Here is a 26563-nt window from a genome sequence, read left to right as displayed (position 1 = left end):
GAGCGGCCCCCGGGCAGCAAGGGGAGCGCGGGGCGGGTCCGCGCTGCCACCGCCCATCCCCGCGGGCAGAACCGCCCCCCCGGAGTCCGCGGCGGCGCGAGGGGGAAGGGACCTTAGAGCCCGTCCAGTCCCACCCCTCCCCGCCGCCCGGAGCCCGGGCTGCCCCGCGCCCAGCGAGCCCGGCCCTGAACAGCCCCGGGGGTGGGGCAGCCGCAGCTTCCCTGGGCCTCACCCCTCTCAAAGTGAAGAAATTCCTCCTTATCTGCTTAAATGTGCCCCTCTCCCGTTCACACCCCTCGCCCCTTGAAGTCTCCTCCCGCCCCAGGCCGAGCAGGGGTTCCGCACGGTTTTCGGAGCCGTAACCCCGGATCCAAGGGAGAGGCGAGGGCGCTGCGGGGGGGAGGCCTTTATTGAGATTATAGCACAGATACACTTCTAGAGTCACCTTTCCACTTTGATACAATAGTTGAAGATGCTACAGTGCACATAGAGTTTAGTAACCAACAGAATCCAAAACTTAACCGTCGCTCAAATAAATAAATAAACTAACATTTAAGGTTTATTACTTTAAAAAGTAAAAGGAACTGTACAATATGAAAATATAACAATACATAAACATTAGAATCTAAAGTTTCGTAGAAATAAAACTGCAATTTTCCATACGTAAACAGTGCAAGAAATAAAATTCAGAGAAGCTTCTGAACTGGGAATTTAAACAATTTCATTCTTAAATTATCATGCAGACATAGCGTTTTAAGCCATGCTGGTTTCTATTATAGCATTAATGGTATCTCTTTTACTTTAAAAACTTGATAGCCATTAAGCTCACTGTGACAACTGCTGCCAATCCACTCTTTCTACAGTACATAATACACAGAGGTATTCTGTTGCATTCAAAAAGTAAAATATTTTAATGTTTCTACAGCAAAAGGAAAGCCCACCAAAAAAATCAATATTTTACTTTTTCCTCCCTCCAACAGGTTAGCTTGTTCAAAACCATGTCACATAGTAAAACCAGCAACATTTCCCCCAGTTTAGATGAAAAGAAAGAAAAAACCCCACACTACATAATGGCCCATAATCAAGATGTGGTTGGTTACTGCCTAGTCACCTGTTAAGTCAGCATTTATTACTAAAAAAGTTGCAATTGTGCAAGTGTTACAAAGTTTCACCTCTTTTAGAGGCACGATGAATAAAATAAGTCTGAAAAAACAGTGGAAGTAGTTTAGCTTTTGTGTGTGTGGAATCAGTTACACAGACTTGACTGCAGTGATGTTCAACTTAAGTTTCTATATAAAATTCTCACTGAGGCAAAGACCAAGGAATGCAATTAATACCAAACTGTAAACACGTCATTCATGTTACTTGAGTGCACATCAACAACAGTTCTTCTCAAAGATTTTGGCAACAAGACTACAATAGGTCACAGCAGCATGAGTTCACATGGAAGACTGAAAGCACTGCAAAAGAATATACTAGAAACACCAAGACCTCCTAGAAACCAGAATAAGCCTGTGACGGGTGCCCTTCCTCTTGACAAGACAGTCTCCTGCTCAACCGTTGCTCTCTCAATGCCTAATTACTATTATTATTACTTTGTTTTTTCAGTTCCGTAGTCTCAGGTCTCTGTGCTTTAGCTGCATAGGTTGCCTTTGTTTGCACTCTAGCCATTGTAGGTCCAAAGGGTTACAGTTCTGTCTGCAGAAGACGATAAGAAGGAAAGATCTTGTGTATGCCATCTGCACTGAATAACTTTGTCCTTGTGCTCTCCTACCACCATAAGAGGAAGCTGCTTCGTGAGGTCTCCTACAGCAGAGAAACCGAAAATCATTAGTTATTCCATGAATTCATATCCCAGCTGTTTGCTTTTTTGGGGTGGTGTTTTGTTTTGCATTTTTTTTTTGTTTTGGTTTTGCTTTTTTTTTAGTAAAAACTTCCATCTGTATTTCACCTTATGAACACTTAACTCCCCTCCCTCCCACTCACACACAAAAGATAACACAAGGCCCCAGTGTTCTAGGTTTTAGGCATTAACGGATGCAGCACCACTTTAGAACACAGGTATTCAGTTTTTGAACATGATTAAAATTTAACGGTTCAGGAAAATAGCGTCAGTTAGATATACCTGGTATTTTCTCTCTTCTGAACTCTTCCCAATAAAAACAAGCATTATTATTACAAAACAAAAAAACTATAATGAAGGGTCAATTTTGCGAATGCTGCCTGAAAGCAATGGCCATCTGATCAGGCAGTATTAGTTCTTCTATCATAATCAGATGCCCTTGCCCCAAATAAGACTCTGTTCACAGCCTATACTCTTAGCAAGACAGCCAGCCAACAGTGAGCAGACACAATTGCATTTAGATACATTTCAAACTCTTCAAAGCTCTACTGTTGTTTTCCCCTTTTAAACTAAAGCCTGACCTTTGAACCAAGTTCTTTTATGACTTCAATATTTAAAGCACCAAACTGAAGGTTAACCTAGCATCCTTTGTAGTGCATTACCTTGCAAGTCTGTCACCTTTATTTTCATATCATACGATCCTGTGAGCAAGTAGTGTGCCCCTGGAGAGAAGCGAACAGAACGAACATCGCTGGTATGAGGATGGTAGCTCTGCACCATTCGTCCTCCTCGAATATCATACAACATACAGCTTGAGTCCTCTTGTCCTGTAGCCAGGAGACGACCGCTAGGATCAACAGCTACTGAGGCTACAGCACTTCCTACAAGAGAGAAAAAAACAACTCAGCACACATTATATTTATGGACAGTTGTGCAAATAGCCAATTTTTTTTAAAACAAGAATATACATCCTATAAGAATACCAAATGCTGGCCTTAAATTTAAGGTGAACAGATGTAGTTACTGTTAGCTTAGAATAAGAAAAATTTTATGCTCTAGCACTTGGGGGACTGAAGCCAGAGGTCACACTGGAAGAGCAGCCAAGCCACTATTAAAGCTGCATGAGAAAAAAACATGTTTCATCATGGGAAAGTCACTCACTCTTTATGAAATAATATACAGTAATTCAAGGAATCCCCCCTCGCAGTTCTAATCTATTCCCCCCTCAAAAGGCTTCCAGAAACAAATCTGAACCCAAGTGGTTCTTAGGAACCCTGCAGATTTCTAAAGAGTATGTTGATGACTTGCAGCAACAGCTGCTCCTTCCCACCCCTTCCTTTGATTCTGAAACAATTACCTTCTGCCTTGGTTTGTTTTAATGTACATGGAATTGCCTGTTTGAAAGTCACAAAACAAAACGCTACCCAACTTTTGAATGGAGATGTTACTTTAAAAGAAACAACCAACAAAACACGCTGGTAAAGACATCCTCACAACTTGGTTTTAAAGCTGAGCCTCCATTCTGTGATGCCAAAACCCCTCACATTCAGTCTATACTAGACATCTTTAAAATCTATTATTATGCAGAAACGCTCAGAAGCACAATAGGAAGTCTCACCTGTTCCATGAAACGTTGTTCCCACAACACGAACACAACTTGGCACTCTCAGATCCCAGAATCTTACAGTCTTGTCTTGAGATCCAGATGCAATCATCCAGCCGCTCCACGTATAAAGTGCTAAAATATGACCTGTGAACCAGACGGCTGCTTTATTTGATGAAACATCATTAATCAAACAATGAAATATTACAGTTCTGATCATATTTTTGCCTTCAGAGATTTAACAGCTTATGGAAAACCTGCACGTTGCACAATCTAAAATGCCAACAGCATAAGGCAATATCCAGCTTTGCATCTTCTCTGGACTGAAGCATGCACTCTCCCCACTAAACGAACCACTGATACATTGAAAAACAAACACAGCATGCCCACATAACTCGAGCCATTTGAAAAGATAAATCTTGATGGAAAGAAAAACAAAGACATTAAAAAAAACTCTAAACCAACAGTTTTATTAGACTATAATACAGACTTAAAAAGTGCAAGAGAAACAACAACATGCATACCAGTGTGACCGCTTAGAGCGTGCAGGCCTTGTCCTCGCTGACAATCTGTTGTATAAATATTACAGTCCCCCGCTCCAGCACTTATTAAAATAGCACCACCGCTCTCTGGGCCTTCCATAAAAGCCAGGTCTCTGATTGTCCCATCGTGCATGCTGAACTCCAAATCTGGGCCTAAAATAATTTCAAAGTCAAGGAACAAAATGAGACATACCTTGTTTATCATTTAGCCTTGCAATCTTTAAAACAGCTACAGCAATAACACAGAATATTTTAAGAAAGGGCAGATACTCTATCAAGCATATATTGCCCACTTCCCACAGAACACGCTATTCTAATTACTAGAATTAAAATAACATCTCTATGAGTTTTATTTCTGTTGAGTGTTGCCTGAGCTTCCTACAGTTCCTAAAACTTTGCAAAAGGGACGTGGACCATCTCCACAGCCAATTCCAGCCAAGGTCTATAATAAACAGTTATTTCTTTTTGTAAACTATGGTAAATAAAAAAGCTTTCTCTGCCAGAATGGTAGGATGATGCGAGAATATTGCATCACATAGGAGAAGGCATTTTAAGTTCAAAACAGAGAAGACAAGACCCCTATTCAGTGTATTGATTAGGAGGGGTGGGCATGAAAAATAGTATTTGCTGGGAGAGAAGCTGTAAACTTCTGAGAAGGTGAAGAACTAGGCAAGAAAAAAGGGAACTGGAAATAAATTCCTACTGACAGTCAAGAACTCGAGCTGGGTAAGAACACCTGTTTTTTTATTATATCTGAAAAAAAAATACCAAAGACAGCACAACATCAGAAAGTCTTGCAAAACAAAACCAAAAAGCAAACAAAAAACTCGACCCAATCAAAACCCAAATGACAACCCCAGCCCTTCAGTAGCTCTCTGCTGTACAGAGACTACAGGGACGGTGACAGGGAAGAGAAACCAAGCTAACCAAAGCATTAGATCAAAATAACAAAACCTGTTAACTACACAATGTAATTCAAACAGTTTTGTCAAATATTGGACAAATAAAGTCTTTAAACTAAATACACAAACACTACCTGTTGCATTACAAGTTTCTGCATTAAAAGGCAGTACTTTCACATATTTATCATTGGAACCAGTTGCTAACAGCTGTCCACAGGGACTCCAGGCTACACAGTAGATTGATCCTTTATGATGCTTGTTCCTTTTGAAGCGAACTACAGGTTGTTTAGGAGTATTATAAGCACTGGAAAAAAAAAGAAAAACATCCAATTCCCTTTTACTTGTAAGGAAAACTATGTATTCTAAAATGAAAATACTGCTTTTCTATTATTTTAGGCAACATAAATTACATATAACTGTTTGAAGCGAAACATGCATGTGTTATTTAAGACAAAACAAAACAACTTTCTCCATCCAATTTTCTCAGTTTTTCCGCATCTTCCTATTTTATTTGTGATCAGACAGGCAATTTTACAGAGTCCCTTCATCTATAAATGGCTGATAGAGGTAAAACATAGCAACTAATAGTAACAGAATGAAACCTTATCCCCAGAGACCTAAATAGGTGGTATTTTTCTCTACAACCTTCATGCTTTAACATCTTGATCCTGTGGCCACTTTTGAATGGGCTTGACTTCAGTTAAGCACCAGTAGGACAAGAAAGCTTGTAAGGCACACACTGTATATGGCAGCACCCAGCACAGCTGGAGGCTGGGACTAAGCTACTGGGCTGCATATTGGAAAACCCATTCCTGAGAGAAGAAAGCGGAAGCTTGCGTAATCTGCACATCTTCCAATTTCCCACCCAACAGACATAATCCCCAACTGGGGACTGTGTTTGGTACGACAGCGTAATTGTATGACTGGGCTCCATATCCTTGTGTTTGGGGCCATTGCTGTGCCTAGCAGGACTGTAACAAAAACTCAGGCCTGTAGTTTTATCCAGAAAGTTGTCTGTGCTATCTTGCTGTCAGAATGAGTGGGACTTATCAAGCACTTAAAGGGGTTAAAGAATCAAGAAAAATGCGTCTGTATTAACCCCACCTGGGAAGACAGAAAAATGCCACTCTAAGTCAAGTACTGCCTCCTGAGTGGCCATTAAATTAAGTATCAAAAACATGCAACAAAAGAAAAAAACAATACATGCTCATTACTATGAGCTTTGCATTGTACTTTATTTGCTGAATAACATGACTCTCAGCTTCACTCATCTACTAGAAAAAAACAAATACAGCAGCCTGTGCAAGAACCTTAGAATGGGCTGGGTTGGAAAGGATTTTAAAGAACATCCAGTTCCAACCTCCCTGCTGTGGGTAACAACACTTCCCACTGGAAAGACAGACCATTCACCATTATGTGTTAATACATTCAATTCTGAAACCAGATCAGCTTCACACATGGCTGAAATAAAAGGCACAGTCCCACTGATGTGTATTTTTCCTGTTTTAATGGATCGATTTCCTACAGCGTTATTCCTCTCTTCCCATAATCTTAAGCACTTGACTGCTTCCTGTTAAGTACTGCCTTATCCACCACCATCGTGACACACTCCAGGAATGTCAACAATAGAAATTCAACAAAATAAACTGCTACTGAAAAATCCAGAAACCATACTACAGATACTTGAACAGAATAGAAGAGGCATAGAGAAAAAACAGAAGACACATCTATGTCTGTCTAAAAGCTTTTGCTATAAACATGGCTTTAGTAAAGCACACTAAAATAAATCTACATGGACGCTAATGTTATTTTGTTGCCAGAGGGGAAATCCATGACAGATTAGCCTAAAACCGGCTAATCTAAAACCGGATCACCATTCAACACGCACTATGGAGCTTCCTAAATAGCCTAAGATGGCACTCAGTTTGGATTCACAGCATTTGTTAAGAGGTGGAGGCAGCAGCCGAGCATCAGGGACTTTGTCAGGACATGGGAGCACCTGCCCAGCACAGACCACACGCTGCCAGTCAGCTGCCTGGGAGCCCTCGGATTATTTAGGCAACATCCGGAGGACTCTAATGTCTGTCAGTGTTAAATATCAAAAGTGAGAAAAACAACACCTTGTATTATACCTTTAGAGAAAACAAATAAAACCCCACAAACCCACCCTGTCCTGAATCACACATGGGTTTGAAGGACAATTTTAAAGACATTAAAAAAAGACAAACAACAGAGTTTTGGTGTACAACAAACAACTGCTGTTTACCAGATATGCTGCACAACTACAGCTTTCTGAAACCCATCAAAAATTCTGAATGTGTGCCTGGACTCAGGTTGTTACCAACACCAGAATAGTTTTACAATACTGTAATCTCTCTGCTGACTCGTAACTCCCATGATGAAATGCTTTTGGCAGACTAAGCACAATGAAAAAAAAGTAATAATAAGAAGTACAAGTTTAGAATTAAGGAAATCTCAGTATCCCTTTCCTACCCAGATGCACTATGTCACTTGCCACATCAGACTGTGCTTTGTAATTGGAGACTAAGGCTGCAGAGCCAATATAACCTTTGCCAACAGTTAGAATAACAAGCTGTGTGGGAGCAGAGTCAGTCGATAAGGAGGGGTTGTTTCACTGAAGATGTTTTGCACTGTTGACCAATCAAGAGGAGGTTTTCTAGGCTTCATGGCCAGCAAGTCAGCTTGCACACAGTACCAAAAAGACAACCTTTCCTTTTTGGTTCATACATTGCCAATAAATATTTGGAATTAAACTTCAATGGCTACCTTACTGATGATATTTAAGGAGGAAAAAGGGGAAAAAAGCCCAACCAGATTACTTTTTTGAACACTTCGGAAGCCTGAATAGGAGTCCTAAGCTAGGTCCCATGTAAAGTCACTGTGCATTCCTGTAGCTCCTTCTGAAATTGTGACGTTTTAGATGCCTGTGCTTCCCCCTACTCCAAGCAAAAAACATAACTGAAGCAGAGACAAAGAGATAGTTATTGAGATGGCAACACTTCTTTCCAAGTGAAAAAAATATTTTTACTCCTTCTATTAAAAAAAATAGGTGATAAAGAAAAGCCTAGGTGCACAGTAAACCACAAACAGTGCTGTCCCCATCAAGAAACCAAAATATCAGGAAAAAATGTCTGTAACAACAAAGGGCCAGTAGACATGCTCTGGCAAATTTTGCTGTAAATACTGGAGCAGGTACTGCTTTCTCTGCTGTTCAGTCTGTCCCCTACTCCTGCCAGAAACTGCACCTTGTGAAGCCCAACTTGTGCTGGCTTGGGAACCGACACCTGCCTTCTCCCACTTGTACAGCTGGAATATCAAACCCAGAAGCTATCACAGTAAACACAGAAAAGCCCACCTGCTGAGACAAAAATACTTTTACAAGGAAAGATGTGGTATTGTGGCAATGCATGGTGGCAGTAATGAAGAGATAAACATAGCCCAAAGATAAAAAAATTCTTCAGCAGATCTTCTGATTTTTGCTTGGCAGTCCAGGTTTTTAAGGAAAGCACTGCACTATTTATGACAACAAAATACAGTTATGAAATACACAGATATCAGTAGCTACAGAAGAAGAGTGCTACAATACAGAAAAAGAAATTACAAGCTTTCTTACCTTAGGTCAATTATTTCTGGATAGGCACACACTCTCAGTGTTTTGGAGTTGGAGCCAACAGCATATAAACTCCCACTGGGATGAAAGGCTACAGCTCTGACAGCTTGTGTGTCTTCTAGAGTATTAATACAAATGAACTGCTTTTTTGATTTGTCATCCTGTGTAGAAGGAGAACAGCCAAATTAAGTTCTCCAGCATAAAACTGGATGTTTAAAAGCTGACATGACTTTCTCAGAATAACGTATAACTACTGTACCACAGTATTAATAAGCAGTCACACCAGGCAAAACTGTTCAGATTACGGATTCATAAAATGATGTCTAATCTAGGTCAAGGAAAAGCATACTTCACTAAGTTGCTTTCTTCAACTCAACTCATACAGCTAACATCAGATTAACATTGCTTATACACCCTTCAGGCTTCCAACAGCTTCTAAACAGCCCATCTCAAGAGCATGATATTACAGTTGACTTCAATGTAAACACATTTGATCTGTGCGAGACTTGCAAGGGGAGCACAGCTGCACTTTTAATGAAAACAGTCCAACTGATAAAAACAGTTTATAAAACAAATAAAATATCAAAAATAAGAACCAGCTTTTCACCCTGTAGACAGTTATTAAATTATGCTAAGATTTATTATATCCAGACAACCTCATCACCATCTTTCAAAAGTTTTGATTTTTATTTACCTGATGCAGAAACTTTGGGATGTACTTTACTGCAAAGTTATCTCCCTGAAGTCAGACCATACTGACTGGAGTCCAACAATTAAAAGTTTCAACCAGGAAAAGACAAAACAATGGCTGTTAAAGATGTCCCATTGGAACCTCTGTTGTACAAGGAGAAGCTGAGAGCTGGACTGTTCAGTCTCAAGATCAGAAGGGCTTTTCAGGGGGTGTGTGCATTTAATTCTCAGTGTATACAAATACCTGACAGGAGCGGTAAAGAAGAATGAGCAAAACTCTTACCAGTGGTACCCAGTGAAAGGACAAGAGGCAGAGGACATGAATTGAAATATAGGAAATTCCATTAAAATATTTTTGTTGCTTTAAGAACAACGTGAGGGTGGTCAGACACAGGAACAGGTTGTCCACAGAGGTTGTAGAGTCTCCATCCTTGGAGATACTCTAATCACCTCATTGGACCCAGCACAAAGCAACTTGCTCTCATTGACTCCTCTTTGAGGAGGGTTTGGATTCAGTCTCCAGATGTCCCTTCCATTTCAATGGTTCTATGATTCTGTAGGTACTGTACCAACCAAATCTCATTTCTAAATGTTTACTAACAATAACAGGATGTCACATACTCAGGATTAAACACTGAATCTTGTGAAAACACAAACTGTAAAGCACAATAAGAAAATTCACCTCATCTCCTCTTGTCCTAGTTGAATTCCCTGAAGAATCTTCCAGCTGTGGCTGAGGGACAGCATGTTCTGATACACTGGTATGATTTTGTGAAGAGTTTCAATTCACAACAAGTCGTTAAAAAACAAGAGCAGGGACAGATTTGTTAAGTATTTTTTCATACTAACAGTTTCAGTCATTCTCAGGACTGCCTACTTAGTGTGGTCAAGTGTTATGCATGTCTGATTCTTTATCATTAAACTATTATTTTAAAAGGGGTTGCTGTTTCTGCAGCAACTCCAGGCAGTGAACAAGTGGATGGAAGTTAGAAATATTTGGTTTCATTCCATAACATGCACATGTATACACAACCATTGAAAAATAGTTGTTGCTTTCAGGTCAGCATTACATTTAGTTAACAGAGGAAACCCAGTTCCCATTCTGCCCTGCGTCTTTCTCAATCTACTTTCTATTTTATAAAAAAGCTTTCAGAAAGTTAACAGAACACAAAATAAGCAAGACCTATACATATGGGAATAAAATCTCTGATATTAAAAATAAGCATAAAATGTAAACCATAACAAATAACCACAATTTTTCATGTGTGCTGTCAAAAAAAAGAAAAAAAAAATTATAATGCCTGTAAAGTTATACAGAAAACACTGACAATGAGCTAAATAACCCTTGTTGGCTAAAAATAAATACAAGCAGCTCCTCTCCCAGTACTATCAGAAGGACATTCCTAATTCTGGACTGTCTCACACAACTTACATTTGATTCCCCTGGATAGGCGACTCTTCAGGAAAGGGTATCTGATTAGCTGATCCACGCTTTCGAGGAGTGCTTGTACTAACATTCTGGCTATCAGCTGTTATCCTCTGACTGCTGTCTGAGGGTGGTGCTGGATTGGTAGATATGTTCCCTTTGCTCCCATTACATTGCTGGCTGAGCGTCTGTACATCATTTCCAAGACTGTCCATACCTATATTTAATTCTCCCAGCTTCTGGATAGATCTAATAAAAAACAAAAGAGACCAAACCAAGTTATTATGAGAACTTGAAGAGGGACTGAAATGGGTGGAGGCAGAAGCAACAAAATCTCCCAACCTGTTGAGAAACTGTTCAGTAAGATTCTGTTGCTGGTCAGCTCCATCTTCCTGATTCACACCTCCTTCCAACAACATTTGCTGGTATAACTGTCGTTGTTGCTCTTTCTGTTCTAAGTGTTGCTGGTAACGTAGTCTTTGTCTGTAATATTCCTGGAACTGCTCTGTTGAATCGCGAAGCTAGAAACAGAAACAATGCCTCATGAAGAAAAATAACTATTTAATTGCAGTATTTAACCTAAATGTTAATTTTCTGGTTCATTATTTCAATACAGGCATCAAAAGGCCAGCAGATTCTCCTAAGAAATACTTCCATTCTTCCCTGGAGCCAGATATAGTTCATGTATTAAAAAAAAGGAAATCACTGCCAGTCTGTGTTGAAGTAGTCCTGCCAAAATTCAGGAGACTCCTCCTTCCTACAAAACTTACCAACTATCACTTAAGATCAAAACAAATAGGTGACTGAAAACTGAAACTAAAAATCAGTAAACAATGTTAACTACGTTCCAAATTCCAAGTCATATTTTCACTACAAATCTAGTATTCTCTGCCACATTGACACCTCCCTGCCGGCCTGCAGAGCCAATTTAACTCTCCCAGTAGCCAACTTTGAAGTGGTCTATCCAAGTGTAACATCCTACCTTTGAAACTGGTGCCTTGTTCTAACTTTAAAATTCATTACTTTCTGGACCAAACACACATACTTGAGCTTCCTTTCTCAGTCTCTTGCCTTTCGCATACTATTTTTAGCTCCCCAGGACTCACTGCCTTCTGCATTCCTCAATCCTCACTCCCTCTGTGCCACTAGTTCCAAATGCTACCATCATAAAACAGTTGAGAACAAGTTAGAAGTGAACAAACAAAAACGCCCTACAAAACACCAAAGCACTTTAGTTGAAGGCCAAAATAACAGCACTGAAGTGCAAAGCATTTTCTAAAGAAAACCCCTGAACTGTATATGCATTGACAAGTAGGAAAAAAAAGCAGTAAAAGAATAAATACTCTGATGAGTTTTTTTTAATTTGTTTTCAAAAGTGACGTATTTGTCATCTAATGATTGTAATCTATATAAGAACATCCTGAGAAATTTGCATTAATTCAGACAATTCATGCAGAGGATCCTTCTTTGTAACTATGAGCCTTTGGAATTCTTCTAAACAAAAATACTTCCATTACGATATTGTATTCTCTGATACAATATTTTTTTTGTTTATAACGTATTTTATAATGCTGTTGTATTTGGAGTAAGTTTAAGACCCTTGGTTTCCCTGAGATGAACACCTGCAATTTAGAGACTCTGAATTTACCTTCAGAAGTCTAGAAAGTTTGTTCTCTATATTTCAAACACATCAACTATTCCCCAGTCACTGGCTTATAATCCTTCTAAGCAACAGGTATATTCTCCGCTATATTTCTTTCCATGACTGATACTTGTTTGTTGCAATTGGATTCAATCCAATCAAAGACATAAGGAGGAATTGCTTCACGATGAGAGTGATGAAGCACTGGCACGGGTTGCCCAGGGAAGCTGTGGCTGCCCCGTCCCTGGTGGTGTTCAAGGCCAGGTCAGATGGGCCTTGAGCAGCCTGAGCTAGTGGGAGGTGTCCCTGCCCATGGAGGGGGGTTGGAGCTGGGTGAGCGTTAATGTTCCTTCCAACCCAAAATATTCTATGATCCTTTGGTTCTGTGTCATTATTACCCAAACGAACACTGAAAACTAAAATATATTGCCCAGATACTCTATTCTATAAGCTCTGGATCCCAAGTCAGTCCCTCCAGGAACAATGCAAAAAAATAAAGCTATGAAAAGAAATGTAAATTCATTTCTTACGCTACAGGCATACACAAATACCACTATAATGTGGAAAACAAAACAAGGTGAAATTGTACTAGGTGATTTTTTTTCTACTTTTGTATAATAGTCTGGCCAACATCTTCACCCACAGCACAGCATCTCCTGTCTTCATTCTCTCCTATAAATTCCATGTCCAGTTTTTTGCCTTTCAAAGCCTGTTCTGTTGTAAGCCTAGCGAAGCTCTTTACTCCCTCCCATTATTCCCAATGCGCATACACAACACTTGCAGCAGAGAAGTCACTCAGCAAAATCCTAGAGGGCAGCAAAGTCCTCAAGTCTGTAGGACTCGTTAATCTTCCAGTAGGCCTCACTGTCTCACCCGAGCCTACAAGAATACAGGCCTTCTGAGACCAGATTGGTTTTCACCATATCACCATATAGGTGTCATAAGCCAAGACAAAGTTTGCTTAAGGAAATCAAACTGGAGTCTGCAAACAAAACAGACCACATACTCAATGTATTCATTATTACTGAATTAAGACACAGGTATTTAAAACTGTAGAATAAGTTTCCTACTGAACTATTATTTCACTTTCTGCTAAAAGAAAAAAAAAAGAAAAAAGGGATAGCTAAAGTGCAAGCCTTCAAAGATGAATCCAAAATAAGACACTGCTATTGGATTCTGAATAGCAAAGACAGATTTACTAGGGCATCTTCCAATTTTACTTTGTGTTCTAGACAGAAAATGATCTAGGATGACCTATGAAACTCGGTGTATTAGCATCAAAAATTGCAGGCTGCATACGAGATTCCTTGCTAAAACACTAAGGATCCTTAAGCATTGTTTAATTTAACATTGCTGACTTGGAGTACTGCAAAATCTCTCTTTTTATGTTTTGTAAATAGACACAACAGTTTAGCAACACTGCTGATGCAAGAAGGCATGCTAATCAGCTGCATTACTGACTCAAATGACAGCAGAACTTTATACAATGGGAAAAAAAATTTGTTTATCCAACAGGATGTAATAGCTATTTCGACTATAGTAAAAACAACATTGAAAGCAACCCATTGTCATGCATGAAGTTCCCAACGCAAAGGCAAATCATTATGAAGTGATCAGAATACAGCTCAAAGGGCCTCATTATTTTTAAACAACCAAGCACTACCTCATTTTTCTCTTGTTTGGCCGATCCTTGACTTTGCGCTCCATTAACTGGTTCATTTTCTGATGTTGAGCTCTGGCACAAAGTCTCACTGCTGATGGGATGTTGTGTCTCCACAGGAGTATCACTTCTTGTAGCAACATAGAAAAGAAGAGAGGCTTAATTGAGAAAAACTAAGAGCAGACAATCCCCTGTTAGTAGAGAAAAATAACATTCTAGAATAAATTCTGATAACACAAGTATGCAAACTACTCAAGTCACATAAAACTGAAGATATTGCTTAGAAGAAAAAAATGCCACTTGCAATGAGTTACACTAAATAAAATAACCCCCAACAAAAAAAAGCACAGACATTCAAGAATGCTTTGCCCCCACATTTTCCAAAAAGCCAAAGGATACCCAGTCTCCGTATTTTCTATCCCTGCACTCAAATTATATACCCCTTAACTAATAAGTTTGATTCCCATCTTCAGTTTATGAACTTATGAAAGAAATACCACATTCCTGTCACATGCAAAAGGAAGAAAGGCCCAGATCTACATAAAACCCAGCTTCTCAGCTTCCACCCTTGCAAACGTTCCCTTTCAAACTGAACACTTCATCTGAAATTGGATTTTTCTTGAAAATTTTTTGAAATTTATGGATCTGTCCTCTTCACTTAATTCTAACCTTCAATGGATGCATTAATTAATGAAAACAACATGTTAAGTTCTGTCGGCTTCACTTAACATACAAATGCCTACACAAAGGAAAACAACTGCAGCAATTTACTATTTTATTTGGCCCACAAGGTAGCTCCACTTGTGCAGAATTGTCCCAGTAGACTAAAACTGAAAAAGGAAACGGAACACTTGAGAATCAGTTTTAACATTAGTCCCTGGGCTACACGCACAAATGTTAAGGTTTGTAAGATGAATAGAATTAGAGGATTCACAATTCATTCACATCTTCAGGAGATAAAATTTTTAAAAATGCAACTCAAGTAGTACTTCTTTAAGACTTGAGATATCTACAAACATCCCAGTTGTGAAGTGGCTGGTATCATTTTAGAATCCAACAAAATAGCTCTTTTCCAGATAAGCATTAAGAGAATGTATTAAGACATACATTAGAGCAAAAGTTTTGATTATTATTGGTGAACTGACATCAGCTTCCTTTCCATTCAGCTTAGTTACAGCTGGTCTTTATCTTAACACAAGATACAGAAAATTGCTGTAAAGCAAATCTAACAGACAATGGCACCAACTGTGGCCAGGATTGAACATCACAGCTCTAGAAATATCCTCTGCTGGCCAGTGCACCCAAGTGCTAGCTACCCATCTGGTTCTCCAAAAGCCAAAAAAGCTGGCAGCTACTTTCTAGAGAGGCATGGCTACAACATTTAGAGAGGGTCAGAACTGCTGGTCAAAATAAAGGCCAAGCAAAAATATCATGATGCTCTTAACTGACAAGTATCATTTCTCCTTGCTACCAGGACTTTTTTCTCAGAAGATAAAAACCACAGTTTTGATGCAGCCTTAGGTCTTACGGTAGGAGAGAAGCCATTTTACAGCCTACACTGCATTAAAAATAGTTATCAACAGCATACCAGCACTATCATAACCCATCTACCTTCAAGTTCAATATTTAAAAAACCCAACATGTTTATCAGCCTTATTCAGATTCAGTTTGGAAGATGGCAAGTGAATATTTAAGCTGAATATCTGTTGTTAAGAGACTGAGGAATGCCACAAGGATGGCATACAGTAATTTCCACCAGCTTCACTGGGACTATTTCTGTATGTAAGTTTTTGAAGTACGCTTAAATCATTTACAGCGTCAGAACCAAAATTTACAGACACTTGAGGACAGAACACGATGGGGAAAGAAGGTGGAGTTACAACTATTCCACAGCCTTCATTTATTTATCTGGAATGAAAGAATTCAGTAATACTGGACATAAATCTTAGCTAGACTCCCTTACACTATCAGAGGGTATTTGAACTCTGTGCTAGGATTTCAGCTTTAAGAAAGTCCAGACTGAATCCGTAAGGCTCAAGCCCAAATATGAAAATTTGATCATAAAAGTGTGAGGAAGAAAATCCCTTGTATGCAGAGTTTTAATTACAACAGAATTTAAACAATCTCATTATGTTTCCATGTTATAATTATGTTCAAAGTTACAGTGCAGGTAAGAACTCTTCAGTAAGATTAAGTGCTGCTTAAGCCAAGGGGAAAATAAAGCTACAGTTGCACTTACCGCTCTGGTGACTCTTCAAAGATGCTGTGACACTCTGTGTTCTCAAGCATGAGACTTCGGCTGAGGTTCTGTACTCCTGGGTAATGGAAGTTAGCAAAGGAGTGCGACATCGGAGAAGTTTTGGTCCCAAGGTCTGTGACTCGCTTATCGTGATTTGTTAATCCACACGACAGCCCATCTAAGGCAGGGTTTAAGGAGCGGGTCATGTAAGCATCTGCTGACTGAGGCCGTCTCATTGGGGACGATGGGTAAGGAGAAAGTTTGCTGATAAGAGGCGTCAAAAGATCTGCATATGCAGCTTTTGTAGGCTTGAGGAGTTTATCAACATGAATATTAAGCATCTTTTGTTCAAAAGCACAAGAGAAAACAGTAGCTGGCAGATTCTGCAGCCATGATAATAAACTAAGGTCCAAGTCATCACACCCATTACCACACAAGAGATCAATGCCCAGCAACACTTCACTTTCTGTGATTTCTTCTCCTGTTGCTTTACTCTGACAGAATTCCACACAACATTCATAAAGCAATCCCTTCATTACAAGCTGAAATAAACGATTGTTACTTGCTTTGAAGCCAGCCTCACTCAGTTTCCTATCAGCAGGAATAAACTCTGCCACCATGACACAGGCTTCTTCGAAGCAGTGAACCCGTGCAGTGCTGGGATTCCAGTCCTTGAATTCGGCGTGGTTGGTCAAGCGAGGCAGCGTCAACAGCAAGCAGAGTTTACTGTAATCTTCCTTCGAGGGACAGTATTCTTCTAGCGCGTGTAGGCACTGCACAGCCTCACGCATTGTGAACTCCAGCTACAGAAATAAGAACATTAACAGAGTGGTTTGTAGTACACGTGTTTCTACAAGAACAGTTAGTTGAAGAAAAACAGGCAGTAGCAGAATTTTTCTGCTACCACTCCTTTATTGCTACTACTGCTTATATTAACTAAAACAGGATACAATATATGTAGTCTTAAATTGCTGATGGAGATGTACTTGCAACAGAGCCAACCTTCTGGGTACTTTGACTTCCTGCAATCCTCCCCCCGTCTCCTACGGATCTATGGAACTTTTTCATGTCGCTGCAGGTTTGATAGGCTTAAAATTTTAAATCCATAGCTGAACAGCATCAAATCTACTGCAGCACAGAAGGTTACTTCTGTTCTCAAAGCCAACTGATTTTTTTCCCCTTTTTTTGGTGTGAGAGAACAGCTATTGGTATAAGTAATAAAAGGCTTGTAGATTTTTCTAGATTCCAGCGATTAGCAACTTTGAGTTGGCTTTTACATTGAGATCTTCTGTTCTTCAATCAAAAATGTTAGAAAAGATCAAAAAGGTCTCAGAAGATAAGACCTCCGAATGAATAGAGGGCTTTAGTACAAAGCCTGTAGGGAGCTAAAAGCCAAGAACCACATTAAATACATGTAACTTGCTATTTTTAGTTAAAAAGATTAAAAAAATATAAAAAAACCCTGCTTGCCCATGTTAGCTAGTACCTGCTCAGTAGAGCAGCCTTTTCCCCACAGCACGCCAACACATTTGGTAACATTCAAAATAAAAAAAAAAAAAAAGGATATAAATAACATTTTCTGTTTCTCTACTGCTATCTAGTAACAATAGATTGAGTGATTAGAGGAATAGCACAGCTTCTGTTTACAACTATAAATACAGACTAACTTACAGCTTTCTCTACGCTGTCAAAAGAAGACCCTGCAAAACAACAAACGTGTAACGGAACAGAGAAATAAAACCAGTCCCATTTTAAAAACAAAATCAACTGTCTTAGAACTACTAGCATTCTTAATTTTTCATTTCATAACATTTTTGTGGTAGAAATTTAGTGTTCCTTTACTGCTAACATAAATGAAACACTAATTAATTTCAAAATCCACACACTTTCTTCACCAGCTTGAGCTCTTGTCTCTTTCCATATTGAATATCTAAGTTCACAACCCCTGCTCTTCACAGATTTAACTGAATCAGTCCTTTGTGTACATATCTATTCCCTCCAAAGAATCAACTATGTCCTTTCCTCTCTAAAAGCAAGAGACTAAGATTAATCCAAAATGGAATCTTTGACCTGGTCCTGATTATGACAATACCTTTCCATGATTCCAAGACTTGCTTCAGAGCAAGGGAGGAAAGGGGGAGGAAAAAAAAAAAAATAAAAGCATAACAGCATAACATCTGAGGATCAGGATCACAAAAACAGCAAACAGTCACTGATCTATGCTGCTAAGTGACCATTTTTCCATTGTTTATGAAACCATTTGGAAAAAGCTAAAATGCGTATATTGGGTGCTAGGAGCTTCCGCATTGCCTTTAATCCAAATATCTAAAGAGAAATCTTGACAACAACAGAAATTCCCCAAACAGAGACAACTCTTACATGCTGAGGCTCATCTTCTGCTGACATTGCATTGTTTACACACAAGGCTTCCAAGAACTTCTGCTTCATTATAATGTAACGAAATCTGCAGGTGAGAAGTGAAACACCATACATGTTGATCCAGTAGCTAAACATTCTTTTAGAGACACACAGGGTATTTTACAGCTAATTTTTGAGTCAGGCATAGAAATCGCAATGACAAGGAACCGACCTCAAATTTTAACAAACTATTTTTTACACAAAAAAATGTTTTTTTCAATTGTTGCTTTCAGAAACACTACCTTAAAATATCAGAAGGTTAATAAGAAAAGTACATCAATCATACTCATTTCTTAAACAGAAACACGACAGAGCAGCTAACTATAAAATGACAGTACAATATGTACTGTATTCCTAAACTGTACGACAAATGAACATATTTTCTGTACACATTTTTCGTACCTTAAGTTAAAAACCACATGCACACACTTCATGAAGCGCATATACATTAGAAAAAAACCCAAAACTAAGGTGGAAAACTTAGAACTACTGCTTTCATACACAATTGAATTCATGTGTTTTCCACAACTCAAAAACCTGAATTCTGACATACATTCTACTTTACCTTTTCTTGTCGAATTTTTCCATACATTCAAGAGGCTGAATAAATTGAAGCACTTCATCCCACTGACCATCAAGAATCAACTGCCTAGAAAAAGAAATGGTCACACTTTTAACTTCACTGGACAGGAACAACCTTCTTCCTTCTAAATGAGCAGCTCATTTAAATACAGAAGAGTCATTCAAATATAACAGGTGATCAGCCCACTTTGAAAAGTTAATGCTTTGCACAGATGCCAAGATGACTGTCTGATGTGACTGATAAGAGCAAAATCCAAGCCCTTTCTTTGATATTTTGTAAAAATAACTCCATCCAAGAAGGACTAATATTTATTACTTCTAAAGAAGCATCAAAAAGGACAAAATGGACCTTCCTCCTGCTTCATCTGTAATTCTTACTTAAAAAAAAAATCTTATTTCAAGAGTTCAAATAAACATATTAATAGATTCAATGTATACATTCTGAAAAATGAAAGCAAACTTAAAAAAACAAACCAATGCTAAAAACCTGGTACGCAACTACAGTAACTCCTCTGAATTATTTCGAGGGCAATACCAGAAAAGGTATATAACAACAACTTTCATGCCTTAAAGACAGCAGAGACCCCTTTCATATTATTACATGAATGATAAATCTAGGCATTACTTTGAAATGCAGGTAGAATAGAATATTTTCTAAATATTTTATTTTAGAAGTCTACACATTCAGTTCCACATGACATGGTAAGCAAACAACAGATCATTGCTGACAAGAGATGATCTCACGCTCCTGTTCTATTCCTGGTCATGTGTTTTCCCCAGCTTAACCTGCACTGACACTGGCACTTGTTAAAACTCCTTTCCACTCCTTAATTCATTAGCACATCGGAAAAATAACCAAGTTAAAATGAATGAACAAGCAAACAAAAAAAATCTAACTCTAAACCAATGCTGATGACGCACAGTGAGTTACTTCATGTGGCTCATAAGACGTGATAACTAAATTCTGAGCTGAACCACAGAATTAGGACCAGGAAGGAAGAGAATAAGACCAGGACATAAGACCTCCTGCTTAGCAGTATGGACTGCCCGCTGAATCACAGTCCAGCTGTATGTTTACATATCTGTGGTATTTAAACACCATAGAAAGAAGTCCTACCTTAGAAAAAGCATGTCATCTGAAAACAAGCCATTAATGACCCCACTTTCTTTCTCAAGTGCCAGCATACTGATATGAAGTCTCCTTGAGTTCAGAAAATCTAGTATTAGTTTAATTATTTCAGCTTCCTTAACATTCACTGTTTCTTCAGCTGTCATGATGGCGGCCTAAAAGGAAAAAGAACAGAGCATTTTAGCTATGATCAATATCTTAATTTATTCTTGGTTAACAAATGCTAGATACTAAAAAAAAAAAAATAAAAAATATAGGACATAATATCGTAGCATCACCAAAAGTGCATAAGACAGGATTAGGGAACTGATTTTAAGAGGTAGATTATGAAGCCACAAGTAAGGCCTAAAAAAGCATCTGCACCTTTTTTATTCCTGTCCTATGCAAATACAGGGGCCCAAATAAACAAATCTGCCAAGGAATCAATCTTCCTGCGGTGTGAAAATGTTGTGATTACCACCTCTGCAATATGTAAAATTTTCCTCTCTGAAATGCAAACAGTGAAGTTCAAAGAGCGTAAAACAAGCCAGTCACTGTGTCATTACCTAGAGATCTTACACGTAAACCTCAATGTTCCTAGCACATACAAAAAGCACAGCACACTAAAAATGCACTCCTCCTCCTTCAAGCATGACAATTAAGCCAGGAGGTTCTTCCCTCATCAGGACACCCGCTTCTGTCTCTGTGCTCACAAAGAATCTAAGCTGCCAGCGCAAGGTGGCCCAAGTCCGTTTGACTGCTGGCTGCCAGAGACACATTCACTCCCCGGCCTCCAGCTGCATGTTCTCAGCTCTTCCTCAGCACTCCTCACTTTCATCACTGGGTTTGCTTTTCCGCCAGCTCACGTGCTGAAGTGGCTGGATGGTCTCATAAGCTCTCCAGCCAGCAGAAAGGAAAGGTGGGAAGATGCAGCTGGGGCAGAGACAGGCCAAGGGCTGGGCTGCAAGCAGTCAGCTTAGAATCATAGAATCATAGAATAACCAGGTTGGAAGAGACCCACTGGATCATCGAGTCCAACCATTCCTATCAAACACTAAACCATGCCCCTCAGCACCTCGTCCACCCGTGCCTTAAACACCTCCAGGGAAGGTGACTCAACCACCTCCCTGGGCAGCCTGCTCCAGTGCCCAATGACCCTTTCTGTGAAGAATTTTTTCCTAATGTCCAGCCTAAACCTCCTCTGGCAGAGCTTGAGGCCATTGCCTCTTGTCCTGTCCCCTGTCACTTGGGAGAAGAGGCCAGCACCCTCCTCTCTACAACCTCCTTTCAGGTAGTTGTAGAGAGCAATGAGGTCTCCCCTCAGCCTCCTCTTCTCCAGGCTAAACAACCCCAGCCCTCTCAGCCATTCCTCATAAGGCCTGTTCTCCAGCCCCTTCACCAGCTTTGTTGCTCCTCTCTGGACTTGCTCCAGAGCCTCAACATCCTTCTTGTGGTGAGGGGCCCAGAAATGAACACAGTACTCGAGGAGTGGTCTCCCCAGTGCCGAGTACAGAGGGAGAATAACCTCCCTGGACCTGCTGGTCACGCTGTTTCTGATACAAGCCAAGATGCCATTGGCCTTCTTGGCCACCTGGGCACACTGCTGGCTCACATTCAGTCAGCTGTCAACCAACACCCCCAGGTCCCTCTCCTCCAGGCAGCTTTCTAGACAGACTTCTCCTAGTCTGTAGCACTGCATAGGGTTGTTGTGCCCCAAGTGCAGGCCCTGGCACTTGGCCTTGTTAAACCTCATCCCATTGGACTCAGCCCAGCGGTCCAGCCTGTTCAGATCCCTTTGCAGAGCCTCCCTACCCTCCAGCAGATCGACACTTCCACCCAGCTTAGTGTCGTCCGCAAAAAAAAAGCTCCCATGGATGCAATGTCCAAGCTCCCTTGCAACCCAATTCTTCCAAGGATATGAAAGCTGTAGCATTTACTTCTCTTAAGAAACCTAAAATAAATTCCGCTTCTGGCTGTCTTGCACAGTTCCTTATATCTGACTTCAAGCAGAAGTTTTTCAACTTCATAAAATCAAAACACCTTAAAAATATTTCACAGCTGAAGCTCCCAAATTGATCTGCTGAAAAATAACTGGAGATGTGGGGAGAAACCCTGTGAACTCTTCACAAAAAGGCAACAAGTGTGCAGCTTCCCAAGAGGTAAAATACAGTTTAAACCCACGTTACTGCAGAAAGGGGTGGTCCCTCCTCTCACCCACCCCCACCGCACAGCCACGCATCCCAGCCACTTCACAGCACCCGCAATGGGGCTGTATGCTTAGCCAGACTGCAACTCTGATCAAGGCAAGAGCTCAGCACTTATTCACCCCACAGACATAAGGAACTGACAGAGCTGTGCTTTCCGGCGGTAGCCAAGCCTTAACCTCACTTAAATTGGTTATTAGAGTGCACCAAAGAAGAGAGAAGCAGCCAGTACCAATGATGGACCATTAACAGGAGGCAAAGTCCCCAGGAACAAGGGGAGACAGTAGAATAACAGTGATCAGAAAAAAAAACAAATAAAGGGAGATAACCACACAGAGCAAGCAATGATTGTCCACAGCAATAAGTTACAGTCACTCCAGCAGCTGCCCCTTTTCATTCGAAAAGGGAAATAATAACACTTAATTCCCTCTCACAACCATTTACTTATGTGGAAATGCAGCAACCACAACGCTGAAAGACAATCACCTGCTGGTAACACGGCTCCTGAGACAAGCTGAAGAGATGATGCACCCTCCAGATAACTTGGCCTTGGAAAACCAGAATCCATCAGCTAATTATCTATCTCGCTTTAGGGAAGATTTACAGAAACTGGTACTAAGAACTAAAAGAACAAGTATAATGAGTTTGAACAATCCATATAAGACAGTAAGTATTAAATAGAAATTAAATATTTACTGCAGAAGAGGCAAAGAGACAAATATGCCCATGAAACTCCTGACTGCTCATCATAAACCAAAGCTAATGAACTTGAAGGGATACAAAATTAGGCAGTACTAAGAGAGGGGGTTTTGTGCTACGCCACCCAAATCCCCAAGTTTTCCATCTTCCTCATAGTTTTTGCCAAAACATTTGGCTAGGAAAGCATTCGATTATAGCAGCACAGTTTATTTTGGAACAACAGAGACCTAATTGTGCCAGATGAAATGGCCTAATTTTTTTTTTAAACGGCTGTTTTCAATTCTCACTTTAGTCACAGAAGACTCCAAACACCAGTACTTTGATGGGTCCCATAGAGGACACACCCAGAGACCAAGTGCCCACCGGCAGCTAGGAAGGTCAAAGAAAAAATAAAATCTGGCTTGCAGAAAGCTTTGCTGCAGGAAAGACAGCAGACGCACAAATCCAAAGCCAGAATTTGTAGGAAGATGCTTTTTCCATATGTACCAGCACTGTTTCAACTTCCCCTTTTGGAAACCAGATATGGATTTTTGGTCCCAGAGAAAAACTGAGCCCTGTCCTTATACACTAAGGGAAAAAAAAATCAACACAAATGTAACCAGCAGTTTAAGTATTAACATCCTAATTCCCAACCTCACCTAAAGCATTTGCATTTATCTTTTAGTATGCTTTATGGCACTGGTGATTTTGCATCAATTTAATTTTCTAGCCAACAGATAAAGCAAAACTTCAGCAAAGTCATATTGAGACTCCTCATTAGAAAACTACTGAAATAACTCAGACCAAGACTCCCTTTGAAAAAAGGAATATTAGGTCCAGCTTCCTTTTCAATTGGATCAAGTCTAAACAGGAAGCCACCCAGCACAGCTTCAAGACTGTATCAAAATTAATTGTTTATATATTTTGTTATTGGAAAACTGAGCGTAATACTTGGCACTTTGCTTACAAGTACAACTACATTAAGTAAGATCTACTGCCTGCAAGAAGTCATCTTCCACTTTCCACTGGATTTTTGAAAGAAGGTTCATCCTGAACATAAAACCTTTGTCAACTCTCAACACCGAACTTCAATTGCTTTATTTATTGCTTTATTTATATTGCCCATGTAAATTAGGATGAAGGATGATTGGCACCCTTCCATGTTTCATATGGGACTAGGAACGACACTTTTGGGGTCCTATTAGAAAAATGTAATATTCAAGCACAGCTTGGATACTGAGCTTCTGAAGAAGATTTGAAGTATAAGTTCACACACAAACAATATTATGAAAATACCTAGTATGCACTTGCTGTCAGAGCAACATTCCCATTGGGCAAATAGCTAGAAAAGAACAGTAAATCTGCTAGAGAAGATTTTTCACTTAATTGATGGGCTTTTCAGGCTGATGAGCTCAGACTTACCAGCCTTATGCTGTCAAAATAATAAGCAGCACTGTAACACTATTAAAAAATCATAAATATACATAGGCTTACTGATGTATTTCATGGGGGGTGGTGTGTGTTTCTGACATGCAGTGGTACGTGTGTGCTTATGAATAAAAATAAAATAATAATTAAAAAGCAAAGAACAGCAGGGAAACTCAAGATTAGAGCTCAAGCTGCATCTTCGGTCCACCCCACTATACAGCTTTCAGCCAGCACATATGGCACAGCACGTCACAATCTGATCAGCTCAAGCGCTAATACTCAAGGATGACTGAAGCACAGCATTAGCTGTAGGTATAAATGAAAGTAAATGAGTCCTAGAGCTTAACATTTCAGGTGCCTTCTACCAACCTTTTTTTTGCTACAGCCCTTGTATCTTACTCGTTCTTTTGAGGATGACACTTTTCCACACCTATCCTCCTTTCTTCATTCTCCTGTCTCCTCCCTCTTGTCATCTCCCCTTAGTTCTGTATTTAAACTGGTTTTCCTCCTTATAAACCACATCAAGAAAGAAAAGCCACCAAATTCTTGCTGCATACCTAGAACATCTTTCCTCTGTGGCATCAATGGACAAGGTGTCCTTTAACCAAGCTCTTTGGAACAGACTACCTATTAATTTTTCCAGGGAGAGGTTACCTTCTTGTTCTGTCCTTAGTCATGTTCTAAGAACATTGCAACAAGAATCGTCTCATGGTGTTATGAGAGGAGAAAATAATTGTTAAAAAATATATACGTACACACAATTACTTGCATACAAATACACCATCTTAGGAAAACAAGGATCTAAAGACTAGACTTCTTATATACTATAAGTGAATTTTAAATAGTCTTTAAGTTATCTCCCTTAGAAAAAAAATTTTAAACGGATACGCATTTACATGGCAGGAAGTCAGAATGTTTAATATTCTAGAAAACAGGTAAAAGAGTGACATTCCAAAATAAGACTATGGCCAGTTATTCATCACCTGAAGCAGATCCCTCCCCGACAGCGCGCGATGCGCATTCACGAGACCAGGCAAGGAATACAAAGCCTCCAACTACTCAGAAATACAAGAACGAGATACAGTTGGAATCCTAAGCGCCATCCCGAGAGCGGGGACACGCTCCAAGGCAGAGCCGATGCCGGATCGCCGACTCCAGCTGCCCCGCGGAGAGGCTCCGGCACAGAAAATCCGACCCTGAAGGAGCGAGACGTATTTAAAGAGCCGGCCGCCCGGCATAAGCGATCGGCCCTTTCGATCCGAGCCGCTCGCAGACGCCCCCTGGGCCTGCCCAGACCCCGCTCCGCGGAGCGGGACGAGGCTTCGGGACGCGGCAGCTCCCGCAGTCACCCCCCGGTTACCGCCTACTAAAGGGTTTATAGACCGGAGCCTACGGCCCAGCCCCGAGCGGCCGGCCGGCTGCCACACCTCGAGGGTCCGAACGCCGCCGGAGAACCGCGGCCCCGGGGTGCGGGCCCGGCGGGGCATCCGCCCGCCGCCCCGACGCGGGAGGGACGAGAACCCCAGCGCGAACACGAGGGGCCGCGAAGGCCCGCGGCCCGGCCCGCCCCCCCCCCCCCGCCCCGATCGCCGCCGCCGCCTCACCCACCTGCGGGGCGCGCGGGAAGATGGCGGCGGGCGCGGGTCTCGTTCCGCTCGCCGAGGACGCGCCACCCGCGGCGGGGCCCGAGCCGGCGGCAGCGCGGGGCGCGAGGGGCGGGGCGGGGCGGGGGCGCTTTGTTCGCGCCGGCGGGAGCGGCGCGCGGGGAGGGGCGGGGCGGGGGCGCGCGGGAGGGGCGGGAGCGGGAGCGCGCGGGAGGGGCGGGGCGGGAGGGCGCGCGCGCGCGGCCCCGCGTGGGGCTGGCCGGGCTGGGTGGGGGCTGCGGCCTCAGGGTCCCGCGGAGCCCACGCGTCCTCCAAGGTACCTCGATCCCCGAACTCCGTCGTTCCCGAGAAATCCCACTGCTT

At 41.0% G+C, this 26563-nt stretch overlaps 1 protein-coding gene across 2 annotated transcripts; it reads right to left on the bottom strand.

Moving 5' to 3' along the window:
• Positions 1 to 391: 391 nt before the first annotated feature.
• On the bottom strand, positions 392 to 26307 carry WDR47 (WD repeat domain 47). 2 transcript variants are annotated; one of them, XM_069862523.1, is made up of 15 exons: positions 26205 to 26307; positions 20296 to 20462; positions 19162 to 19245; positions 18558 to 18642; positions 16179 to 16981; positions 13943 to 14069; positions 10980 to 11158; positions 10644 to 10886; positions 9894 to 9969; positions 8525 to 8682; positions 5025 to 5194; positions 3971 to 4141; positions 3462 to 3593; positions 2506 to 2724; positions 392 to 1806 (listed from the first exon to the last, which is right to left on the bottom strand). In XM_069862523.1, the coding sequence occupies exons 2-15, from the start codon at positions 20451 to 20453 to the stop codon at positions 1664 to 1666; spliced, it is 2748 nt and encodes a 915-aa protein (XP_069718624.1). In that variant the 5' UTR covers positions 20454 to 20462; positions 26205 to 26307; the 3' UTR covers positions 392 to 1663. The 2 variants fall into 2 exon arrangements, with proteins under 2 accessions (XP_069718624.1, XP_069718625.1); XM_069862524.1 differs by having other exon boundaries at positions 13943 to 14066.
• Between the last annotated feature and the right edge of the window lie 256 nt (positions 26308 to 26563).

The sequence above is a fragment of the Phaenicophaeus curvirostris genome, chromosome 8 (genome assembly GCF_032191515.1).
Source record: "Phaenicophaeus curvirostris isolate KB17595 chromosome 8, BPBGC_Pcur_1.0, whole genome shotgun sequence".
NCBI lineage: Eukaryota > Metazoa > Chordata > Aves > Cuculiformes > Cuculidae > Phaenicophaeus > Phaenicophaeus curvirostris.
This window is presented reverse-complemented; position numbering and strand designations above follow the sequence as displayed.